Source organism: Agelaius tricolor, unplaced genomic scaffold, assembly GCF_023055355.1.
Source record: "Agelaius tricolor isolate 1412-34295 unplaced genomic scaffold, bAgeTri1.0.p SCAF_3, whole genome shotgun sequence".
Taxonomy (NCBI): domain Eukaryota; kingdom Metazoa; phylum Chordata; class Aves; order Passeriformes; family Icteridae; genus Agelaius; species Agelaius tricolor.
Window position 1 is genome coordinate 48264550 of NW_027269263.1, and position 12304 is coordinate 48276853.

At 41.1% G+C, this 12304-nt stretch overlaps 1 protein-coding gene across 1 annotated transcript; it reads left to right on the forward strand.

The window, feature by feature from the left end:
* Positions 1-6148: 6148 nt before the first annotated feature.
* On the forward strand, positions 6149-11999 carry LMOD2 (leiomodin 2). Its single transcript, XM_071422046.1, has 3 exons — positions 6149-6515; positions 10304-11629; positions 11973-11999. Exons 1-3 carry the CDS (start codon positions 6243-6245, stop codon positions 11997-11999), a joined length of 1626 nt encoding a protein of 541 aa, XP_071278147.1. The 5' UTR covers positions 6149-6242.
* Positions 12000-12304: the final 305 nt, after the last annotated feature.

The following is a 12304-nucleotide window of genomic DNA, read 5'->3' on the forward strand; positions in this document are numbered from 1 at the left end:
TTTCCCCCAATGTCTTCCTTACTTTAGTGTGATTCAGGTAGGCAGAAGGAGCAATAAGTCCCAAGTCTGCTGCACCTTTGGCACCCAGTGGCATCTTCTCTGTATAATAAAATAGAGCACCAGGATCCATGCACAAAGGTGAGCATTCTTTCTTTTCATTAAAGGTTGAGAAATTTGTTAGTTCAGAAATGTTCTTATTTGCACTCAGATGTGTTTTTGCCCCCAGTCCTTCCCTGCAGGCAGGTTTACCTGACTCCCCCCTGACTCCCCTTCCAGGATGCATCCATACTATCTTCCCATCAGCAGCATTATCAGAGCCCATTCGCTTCTTCACTCCCTCTTACTCTTCTGTCTTGATAAGTAAGGCAGCACAAACACCCCCACCACTGAAATACATTAGACTAGTGGTTGTCCTGTGCCTTATGGGTGTATGTGCATAATTATGTCCCCAGCAACTGTTGAGAAAGCTGTTTTCCAAACTGATCTGAGCAATAAGGCAGCCCACATGCACATGTTTTTGAGTGAAAGCTGATTACTGTTTGCAATGGTCTGAGTTGTTAAACTACAGCCTGCACCTGGAATCTGCCCTCCTGGTAGCCTGGGGTGTGTTGCAGGGAATCTGTGGGAAAAATCTGTCTTTGAGCTAGAATGCTGAATCTGATTCCCAGGAAAAGACTGGTTTTGAATCAGGGTCATGTTTGCACTTACCCCACTTTGGATTCCCCCAGCATATATGATAGAAAACATCTTTGTCTTCTGTGTGACTCCCTGTTTACAGCCATCACCCGGAGAGATGGAGTGAACAACAGAATCATCTGGCACTGAGAAAAGCAGCTGAAAAATTGTTTCTTCAAATGCCTTCAGTGCACGCTTCGTCCCATTTGCTCTGCTGACACCACTGTTAAATGTAGGTGATGACACATCCTTTTCAGGCACACTACCGTGCGCACGATTTTCACAAGGTATGCGAGTCTCCCGAGGGAAAGAGCTGCAGCTTGTCCCATCAGTCTGCCTCGTGGTCTTGTGTACTTGCCAGGCTGCTTGACCCTGTGTCTCTGCAGGATGGTTTGAATTCTGCATTCAACCTGGGCCTGTACATGCAGCATACAAAAACTGAGACATATATAGAGATATATATAGATAGATATATATATATATATATATATATATATATATATATATATATATATATATATATTGCTGTAGTGGGATATATATATATATATATTGCTGTAGTGGGAGGGGGAGAGCAGGCAGTGAGGAACACGAGGGCAGGACAGAGGAGACGTGCAAGGCGGAGTAGGAAGGAGAGGTCAGCAAACAGGCTGTGGAGGTGGCTGAGAACAGTGAGGGGTTTGCAGGGAAAGCAGGAGTGGGGGGCCTGCAGGACCAGGGATGGAGAAGGCAGCACAGCAGCAATAAGGCATGAAGAGAGAGCTCAGGGGCTGGTGCCTTGAGTGGATAGCACAAGGGAAGGGGTTGGTTCAGGACTGAGGGTTGCAAAAGTGGTGGTGGGAGGCCTGCGGGAGCAAGCAGCACAGCAGATGGGCAGCAGGAGGCATGGGGAAAGCCCAGCGTACTGTGATGCATTGTTTTTGATGTGCTCTATGGCAATTGGAGCAGTTCCTGCAGTGTGGGACTGAGCTCAGTATGAGCCAACGCATCTGTCTGACAGGCTGTCCTCCCGAGCCCGGACTGAAATAGCCACTGTCCTGTGCCTGAGGACAAGGTTGTACAGCCCTCTCCTTGCCTGCCTGTAGTTTTCCCTGCACTCATCTGAGTGGAAATATGCATTTATCTGTGGGCTTTGTCCTGCTGTGGGGTGGGCACCACCTGCCACATGTTGCTTGTGGCCTTTAAGCAATTGAGCCAATGTGCCCCAAGTGTGGAAATGCAAGAGATGGAACAGAGTTCCCTTGGCTGCTGATTGAAAAAATTAATTGCTTTGAAGGGAAAAATGGACACTTCGAAGGGTTTCCTCTTGTAAAACCAAGACAATAAATGATCTTTCCTCCAGGTTAGGAAAGATGGAAAATCTTATCTGAAATTTAGCTGCTGAAAGCCAGGAACCCTGGGTGCCAAGGTCTACAATGATAGAGTGAATCCTCCTCCTATAAAATGGGTGCTTCCAGTTCTCCTTTTCTCTCAGCTCAGGTTCTGAAGTGAAAAAACACTTAATAATTCTGTCAAATGAGAGATGAGTTTTCATGACCTATTGGTGAAATGGTGAATTCCCTGCATAGAGGATTTCAGCAGGGCATTAGGAAGGTGAGTTTGGGTTTTCTGTTAGGAGTTGGCAAAGCACTTCATCAAATCATCACAAAGATCTTTTAGGTCATCAAGTTCAAATGTTAGCCTAACACTGCTAAGACCACAACTAAACTGTGCTCCTAAGTGCCACATCTACATGTATTTTCAATACATGCAGGGATGGTGACTCAGCTATGGACACCTGTTCCAATATTGACAACCCCTTTCATGAAGAGATTTTTCCTAATGTCTAATTGTAGGATTCACCCTAAACAGCAGCCAATGTAGCTGCTATAAATTTGCCTTTCTGTACTACATATTGTTCATGCTCTACTCACTGCCTCCTGTGATGGAAGTTCCCTGTGCCACCTCACTAGCACACAATGGACTCTTCCTAAACTGTTTCTAATGGTGTGATTGAGAACACAGCTGGGGAGATAGAACAGTTTGCTCAGACCTCTGGGTCTTTTGCTTGGTTTTTTTAGAAATCAGAACATTTATAGTACCTGAGAAAGGAGACTATGAAACAGGAACAAAATGTTTCAGGTAAGAATGCTAATAACAGGAAAACACAATTACTCCTGTCTTTGTTCTGAGTTCCTCTTGGAAGTTGGAACCTGTGATCTGAAATGTTGTAAGGGTGGAAAGTTTCAGCCATGGCTGATGCCCACAGGAACTCAACCCTGATCAGCTGAAATGCATTATGCCAAATACTGCCAGAAAGGGAATCCCAAATTCCATATTAGTGGGTACTTTGAGTCTTAAGGTTTCTGTACCTCTTTCTTCTTCCTTAAAAAACTGGTAACACCTTCATGTCCTCTGAAAAGGCCACTGACAATTAAAATCATTGATAGCTTTACTATGCTGAAGAACAGGGGCAAAATAAAACACTGTAAGGCTATTAAATGTGTGTGATCTTTCTCATGCAATGAAAAAGAGTAAAGGTTCTGAGTAAAGGTTCTGACACTCGTGTCTAGGATCAAAGTATATGATTAGAGAACTATGGAATTAAGGACTGTGTTTCAGTGCTCATCAGTAGGCAACAATAAATACTATTCCTACATTTTCTGACCTGTAAGTACTTGTCTTTACAGTTTTAGCATATTATTTTTAGTCTGTGTGTTATTTTCCATGTGCTACAGCCTTATTGTTTTTATTAAAATTTTCCTGGAGAGTGTTTGTGGCTCTTCACCTTTGGCCATTTCCCTGTAAAGAATAGGTCATAAAATACCACAAGTGCCATATAGGATCAAGAAGGGACACAAACCTTTCATAACCTCACCTGACTGCCAGTTTTCTCCCTGCTTCAGGGAAGAAATGTACAAGAAAGTACCTTGTCCATCTTTAGTAAGGTCTTTAAATTATCTCATGGCTAGAATGGACATCATTGGCATTTTGTGTAGAAAAAAACACTGGCCCAGTCTTGTATCATGTCTCAGTAAGGAGTAGCATTGAAGGTAATACTCATGTTAATTAATATTCCTTTGGAATTTTATTTTAGAAGTGAATTATACATGCTGCTTTTTAAAAGTTTCTTTGATTTTGGAAAATTTTGTTTATACATAGAAAACTTCAAATAGACAATTCAGGTATCTGTATGTTTGTACTTTGTATAATGGACTCTCAGCTCAGGAAAATTGAAAGACTTAGAAATTCTGTTGTACCTAACAAAAAAGGAACAGCAGGAAGCTGATATTTTTTTCTGGAAACAATATATTTGAATAGATTTAATTTTTAACAGCATATTTTTGCTTTTAATATTGTACATATCAGTGTTGTACATATCAACATTGTACTAATAAAATATAGCATATTTCTAAAAGCATTTCAGTTTCAATCAGATTTTCCAACAGAAAATATATCCAGTTCACATTTCCTAACTCCATCAAAATATGTAACAAAATGTTGTCAGCAAAAATGCACTCAAGAAATATAACTTCATTATACTGCTTCTCTGGCTAACTCCAATGATAACAATGTGAACCATTGTCCTAGACATATTAAATAAATAAAATTGCTTGGAGTGCAGCTATATACAGATAATTAATGCCTGTGTCAGCTCTATCAGAAAGCATTGAAAATGCCAAATTAAAAGAAAAAAGGAACTTATTATATTTTTCTAGTCTTTGACATTTTTCAGAATTTGGCCCAGGCTTCATTCTGCAGGTGAAAGAGTGAACAGAACTCCTGTGGACCCACTGACCTGTCTGTGTGCACTTGGCCCATCATGGGACCTTATACCAGGAAGGTAAAAGGGTGAAGGTAACACTCTTAGCTACATAAGCCAAGCATCTGCCTCCTTTTTGTTTTATCCAAAGATTCTGTCAATGTAAATGACCTGCAAATATTTATTTTATATTAAACTGCATGATATTCTTATGTGTGCTTTATTAATGTATTTTGTAGGTTAGGAAAGACTAAGGTTATAAGCTTTCATACCATTTCTTGATCAAGATAACTGCATGACGTTCATATAGATGAATTATCAAAGGAAAATATGATTTCTTTGAGTATGATTTTCATAAAGATCTGATATTCTCCTCTTTGTACTGTCAGTAAAGCTGTATGCATAATAATGAAATTAAATGAGCAATTTGGCTAAACAACATACCTCAGTGCAGGTGTCCAATCCATACTGACCAAAGAGATGATGTCAGAAAATAACAATACTTCAAATTATATTTACTTACATTTCCATTAAATATAGGCTTGACTGTCTAAAACACACTGTGTGTCATCATTTAAGAAGGCTGATATATGTTGTTATAGATGTGTTCCTACTTCCATGTACCAAAACCTTCTCTCTTCCTCTCCCTCCCCCTCTCTCACAACAGAGGTTGGCAGGTATTGCTAGTCTGCGTGTTTCAGAAAATGCTGCTAGCTCACCATCATTCACTGCTAAATAGAAAAAAGGAAAAAGACATAAAACGACCACATCAGAAAAACAAACAATAAACCGCACAAGGTTTAATCTTTCTTTTTGTAATTCTTCTTACTGAAAGATGCCTGTCAATAAAAATAATGTCAGGATAGTATAAAATGTATTATCAGAAACTATAATGTAGCTATACATTTAGAATAAAGACTTGAAGGGCTCTCTCCAGGAGCAACAGCCATTAACAGAACAGCCACTAGAGGCCTTCAGTCGCTCGTCCCGTCAGAAGTGATGAAGGCACAGCCCCCCTGCCCACCCAGGGCTTGTTACCCTTAAATCTCCGGGTGACTCTGTCCATTCCCCCAGCAGAGCACAATTCTCCACATGAACAAAAATCTCACAGGTGCTCCGAATGGACATGAACAGCTGATTCTCACTCTGATAGTCCTAGAAGAAATAAGGGAATTAATAAAAAATTCAGCTGTGTGATTTGTTACAGACAATGTGTGCCACTGTGGGAGCAGTGATCCCCACGGCTGCTGGCACGCCGACCTCCTCCCCTTGGCTGCCTTTGCACAGATCCCAACCACCTGCAAACACCTTGCTGGGATAACAGCATTCCACGAGAAAACTGTGAGAGGAAGTTCACTGAACAACAGCAAGGGTGTTTTATTTCCAGCCCCTGTGACAGCTCAGGATTAAATGGATTTTCATTGTTCTTTCCCCACCGCAATGTGGACACGATGCCAGTGTCAGTGCGCCCGGGGTTTTATTTGGTGCCGCCCCCCCGTCTGCGAGGCTGGTATTCTCCCACTAGCTGCCTGCTCTAAATATGGCCATGGCCAGTGTGTCAATAATCCCCCTCTTTAAGGGACTTGCAAACATTAGTGTTGGGACATTCTTGCTGTTCAGATGTCTAGCTGACGTCTGATGCTTAAAACGGAGCATGCTTTCATCCCTTCATGCATTGTCGTAAGCCCCCGATGATTACTTTTAAAAGGGTGCCTCTGGCTATGCAGGGAAACAGTTGCTGACCACACCAGACACAGCTTGCTTGCTTCAGCCTTCTTGAATGCCTGGTCACTGTAGCTTTGTACCAGCCTGACCAAGCAGGACCATGTCTACCTTTGGGTACAGAAGAGAGCTCAGTAAATATGAAGACATTGATGAAGATGAGCTCCTCGCTTCTCTCACTGAAGAGGAGCTGAAGGAGCTGGAGCGGGAGCTGGAGGACATAGAGCCCGACCGTAACCTTCCAGTGGGACAGCGGCAGAAGAGCCTGACAGAGAAAACCCCAACAGGGACTTTCAGCAGGGAAGCACTGATGGCCTACTGGGAGAGGGAGACCAAGAAACTCCTGGAAAAAGAGAGGTTGGGTGCATGCGAGAAGGTAAGATGCTGAGGCATTTGCTCTTTCCTATAAATATTTGGTTTTATTCTGCATTGGCATGATCTCACTGACTGATTTAATTTCTTTTCAGTCTCTTGTGGCATTTTTAAGAACATTGTTAGCCATACCTCTGTGCCTGCTAAAGCGCTGAGTATTAGATCAGAGTATTTGCTCTCTCTGCAGGTACCTTAAATGCTCAGTTCAGAATAGAAGAAAGTGCCATAAAAACTATTGTTAGTGATTAAAACAGGAACAAAAATTAAAGGGCATGTTAGAAATTGTTAATAGCTAAAGATGTGGGCTTTTGGATAGTATTTGATTTTTTAAGAAAGCTACACATAATGCCTTTTCCTTTCCTTAAAAACAACCAGTATTGACTGCTGAGAAACATGTAAGGAAGATAATTTTGAATACATGTTATGTCAGAAGCTGAGTAAGCGGATGCTAGGCTTTGTGCTCGCTGGAAGAAAGCAGCTTGTGTTGCAGTCAGCAGCTTGTGTTGCTTTGTTCCTGCTGAGGATCCTTGGCATGGGTCAGGAGTCTTCTGGCAACTGTACTCAGAGGGCAGCTGTACATTATCTAAAAAGTGGCCTGGGATAGAGTCATCAGTCAAACCATTTAACTGCATTCCCAAAAAAAACAACCAGTAGTGTTTGTTAGGCAACTCATTCCCCAAAATAAAAATGTTAGTAATAAAAGCCATTTCCTGAACTGCAACTGAGGAGTACAGCTGGGCAGGAGTGAAGGGCTTAGTCTTGGCAAGCAGTGAGCACTCTCAGTCTCAGCTGATGTCCACGTTGGCACTCCTGATCCTTGCTAAAAGTGTATGTGAGACTGAGCCCAACCAAAAAGCAACTTCTATTTTCATGATGGCTCCATGTAATTTCAAAGCAAAGTGGGGACTTGGGGATTTTTAAGCACTGCTTCCTACCAAGCTTTTACTGTGTTTACAGGGACACATTTTCCCATGTTTAAGCAGAAAGTAATACAATAAAGGCAAAGACAGCAAAACTGAACTCAGAACCTCTAACAGCCTTGATGCAGGAGCTTATTTCATTTGCAAGGAAATAATTGCAGTTTATACATTAGATAAAATATCTTCCTAGAGGAAAGTCAGATGTATTAAATTACTCTGCAATATCCAGGATGTTTTTACATGTAAGTATTTTCTCTTGTTTGTGAATGGAGGTATAAGGTCTTTGCAGGCAAGAGCACAGACCAGTAGCTGTCAGCAGACCATTAGTATCAGTTTGCAGACATCGACTTCACTCCCTGTTTGTCAGTCCTAGAGAGTAAATGGCAAGATTAATGTTTATTTCCAGCTTAGCCTGGAACTCAAAACCTGGGCACTTCTAAAAAACCTGCTGAACAGGTCTAACTCTGTATCTTATGCAATGGCAGGATCTTTTTTTTTCTTTTTCTATGTATATGCAGCATTAATGATGGGTACTGGCTATACCTCCAAGTCCTGGCAAAAGATTCTATACTTTTTGATCTGAGAAAAAACTTCCAGAATGCATCCTTAAATAATAAAAGGTTGATATGCTGATATAGAGGTTGCAAAGACTCTCTCCACTGATGGCAATGAGAAAGGTCCTTGAAAACAATTTTCTTGCTTTCAACTGTCTGGAAATTATGCACCTTTATCTAAGATGGTTATTCATGCTCCTTCTATAGTTAGTGGTGACAGATCAGCTGGTCCAAAAGGCAAACAATTTGCAGATAGCCTTTTAGGGTGAATAACTTGTCCTCCCAAGATATTTACCTCAGCATTGACTCTCTTAGTCCTAACTTTTCATTATATTACTCCCAAAAAGTAAAATGAAGCCCTACAGCAGTCCTGTGCCACAGTGCTGCTGCAGTAAGAATATGTCTCTCCATATGACACCAGAAAATGTACCTGACAAGCAACTAAATTCTGCCTTTGACCTCAGAAATGTCACTCAACAAAAAAAATCAAGTAGGTTTTTATTAATTTAACATCACTAAACATATCAATAGTAAATTTAAAGGCACCTCCTTCTGCTCATCTGTAGTATATATTCTTCAAGATATAAAACCAAAGCCATGAAGATAGGGTTTTGGATACCTGCTGTTTTCAAGTCTTAAAGCTCTACGATACAGATACAAATCTTAATCCCATAATAAGCCTATAGGTAGCACAGTATCTCTCAGCATAAGGGCCTTGCTGCACATGTTCTACAGGAGAAGCAATAGGGCTGGGTCCTACAAGAACTCTGTGTGCAGGCCAATGCAATCAGACCTTGCAAGATCCCAAGTACTGAATGCTCAGGAACATCAGGCAGAAACAACTCAATGTCCTGTTTCATTAAGAGTCACAGTTCTGCAAACATTACAATTAGCATCTTTTTTGCATTTGTCTCAGCACAGAATCCTACTGAAAATTGTGAAACAGTACCCTGCATTTTAACAGGTCTCTATTTTCAGAGACAGATAACTAAGCAAACCTAAAACTGCACAGGTTGTCTAAAAATAGGCTGCCCTGCTAGTAACACTTTTGTTTTCCAGAAACAGAATCACTGTGTCTCTGCACAGTGTACTCACTTTGCAAAATACAATCTAGTATTTTACAGAGATTAAAACACAAGTATTGCTAAAGTAGTGCTTACAGAACAATTATAATTCATCCAAAGTTTTACATTTACAATTGTAAAGAAAAATGTGTACCTATAGTTTTTCCAGTAGGCAAAACATGACATGGAAGACCTTTTGAGCAAGAGGTTTAAGGCTGGTTGTAGATTCTGGGTTCTGTAACACCCCATAGATCCCCATCACACTGCTGGAGTCCTCCATGGGAAGAGTGAGTCTTTCCTGGGGTAGAGACCTTTCCCTGCTCCTCTGCATAGAGTTCTCTTTAGGCACCATAATTGCTAAAGGCACTAAGCAGACCTTTGAGGCATGCTTCCAAATTTGCCTTCCTGGTACCCACCAAACACACTAAAAGAACCTCGTGTTTCAGAAAAACAATGCATTTGCTCTGTAGACAATGAGTTATAACAATTTTCAGTGTGGTGGCTGACCTGTGACAGCTGATGGTGAGCACCAGCTTAGCTCCTGACAAACACAAAGAAATTCAGGGGTTATTGACATGTGGTTGCATCTTACCTGTGGGAATGCACCTCAAACCTTTCTTCACAAATAGTTTATTAGTATGTGCAGCCCATGCAATACATCCAAAGTATTTTTGACATGACTTCTGTAATTCAATTCTGTAATTTTTGACATGAATTCTGTAATTCAGTAGTACTGTTTTGCATGCTGGTATACAAGACTACACATGCAGACACTATTTGTATTTTAAAACATGGCAACCTTTAATTTTTTAGACATACTAACATATGCAAGGGAGTCTGAGATGTCTAATCCTCATGAAATGAAGAAGCTTGCTGCTCATGTTCATTCTGAAATTGTTGTCTTATGTTTCTGCTGTCAAGTGTCCAAATTATATCCCCTTGTAGACATGCCAACACATAGAAAACCTGAAGTATGTCCGTGTCATAATACCTTGTATCAAGTTGTCTCTCGGCAGAAATCACTTACATTGGTAGAGTGTTTGCAATTTATGCTAAGCATTTTCTAAAGAATGTAAAAGAAATAATGTTGTATAGGTGTTAGATGAATCATTTTTCTGTTCTCCTAACTGCATCTGTTTGTTTTTAGCTTTCAATGTTAATTTATATAGTGACAGTATAATTGTTCCTGTGCTAAAAGGCAGCAGTTCCATTACTTCAATCATGTTTAACACCCACACCTACGTTCCTGTTCAGGATTCTGAGCAAGAAGAGGACAATTCGGAAGAACTTCAAGAAGAATGTTTCACAGAAAGCAATAGTGAAGTGTCTGAGGAGGCGTATACTGAAGAGGATGATGAAGAAGAAGATGAAGAGGAAAATGAAGATGAGAGTGATGATGAGAATGAGGAAGAGCAAAATGCTGCAGCTGGCAGGCATTCTGACCATGTCAGACACAAAAAGTGTAATGGTGCAAAGGACAATGAAAGCTTCCTCAATGGCCATGATGGAAAAGACAGTGATAATCGGAGCTCAAAAAGCAGTGCCATCCACCCTTGTGGAAATCCAACAGTTATTGAAGATGCTTTGGAAAAAGTTAGGAGCAACGACCCTGACACCACAGAGGTCAATCTGAACAACATTGAAAACATCACTTCACAGATGCTTATACAATTTTCTCAAGCCCTGAGGGACAACACAATGGTTAAGTCATTCAGCTTGGCTAACACCCATGCTGATGACAACGTGGCAATAGCTATTGCTGGTATGTTAAAGGTTAATCAGCATATAACTAGTCTGAATATTGAGTCAAATTTTATCACAGGCAAAGGCGTGCTGGCCATCATGAGAGCTTTGCAGCACAACAAAGTTCTAACAGAACTGCGCTTCCACAATCAAAGGCACATCATGGGCAGCCAGGTGGAAATGGACATAGTCAAACTGCTGAAAGAGAACACCACTCTGGTAAAGCTGGGCTACCACTTTGACCTTGCTGGCCCAAGAATGAGCATGACAAGTATCCTGACAAGAAATATGGATAAACAAAGGCAAAAGCGTATGCAGGAGCAGCGGCAGCAGGAGTCAGGTTGTGACGGAGCTATCAATCCAAAGACCAAAGTTCTGCAGAAGGGGACACCTCGGTCCTCACCTTATGTGTCCCCTAAAAGCTCACCGTGGTCTTCCCCAAAGCTCCCTAAGAAAGCACTGCCAGTGAAATGTCAGCCTTCAGCCCCTGCACCCCCCCCTCCCCTTCCCCCCTCTCCCCCGCCTCCCCCTCCTCCTCCCCCTCCTCCGCTTCTTCCAGAGAAGAAGGCACCTACCAGGAATATAGCTGAAGTCATCAAACAGCAAGAAAGCTCAAAAAAAGCCTTGCATAATGGACAGAAAAAGAAAAAAGGCAAAAAAACCAGAAAACATGAGAACAACATATTGAAAGAAATTAAAGATTCTTTAAAATCAATCTCAGACAGAAAATCAGAGGAAGGCTCACGACCCTCCACCCGGCCATCCACCCCACAAAGGTCTCTCCATGACAACCTTATGGAAGCAATTCGGGCAAGCAGCATAAAGCAATTAAGGCGGGTAAGTAAGAGATCCTAGGTCAGTAACTGATTGTGGTCCAAATATAGCACAAGCTCAGTAATTTTAGTACACCCAGTTAGTTAAAAAAAAATCTTAGCAATGTGATCATAATAAAGCACTTGGGAGGAGGCTTTCTTCTGATTAGGCTTTTCTCAGCACAGTGATTTCTGTCTGACTGTGATTTTGACAGAAATTGGGGTACTCTCCCAAGCTCTGTCTTGTCATGGGAGCTAATGTGTAGCACAGAGCTCTTAGCAGTGTGTGTCTGCAGGAATTTCAGGTATTTTGCCATCTATACTGTACAGCAAATGTAATGAATGCCCTTCCCTTCCCTGTTTCGTAGGTGGAGGTACCAGAAGCCCTTCGGTGAAATCCTGGATGGCAGAACAAGCAGAACAGTGATCGAGGGGAGGCTGCTTGTCCTTTCACTGGTGATAACATAGACTGTCTAGAAAGCTGCTTCCAAAGTACACTCTTAGATTCAAGCCATTTCTCTTTTATTTCAAAGAAATAAACCTGCTAAATACAAAATAATGCTTTAAGGATCCATTTCCATTGTAATCTGTAAATATGGAAATAATTTTCTTTTTTATTTAATGAGATTTATATTGAGAAGTTGTTGCTTATTTAGATATTCTTGTCAATATCTGATTGCACATAACTGGACAAGTTCTT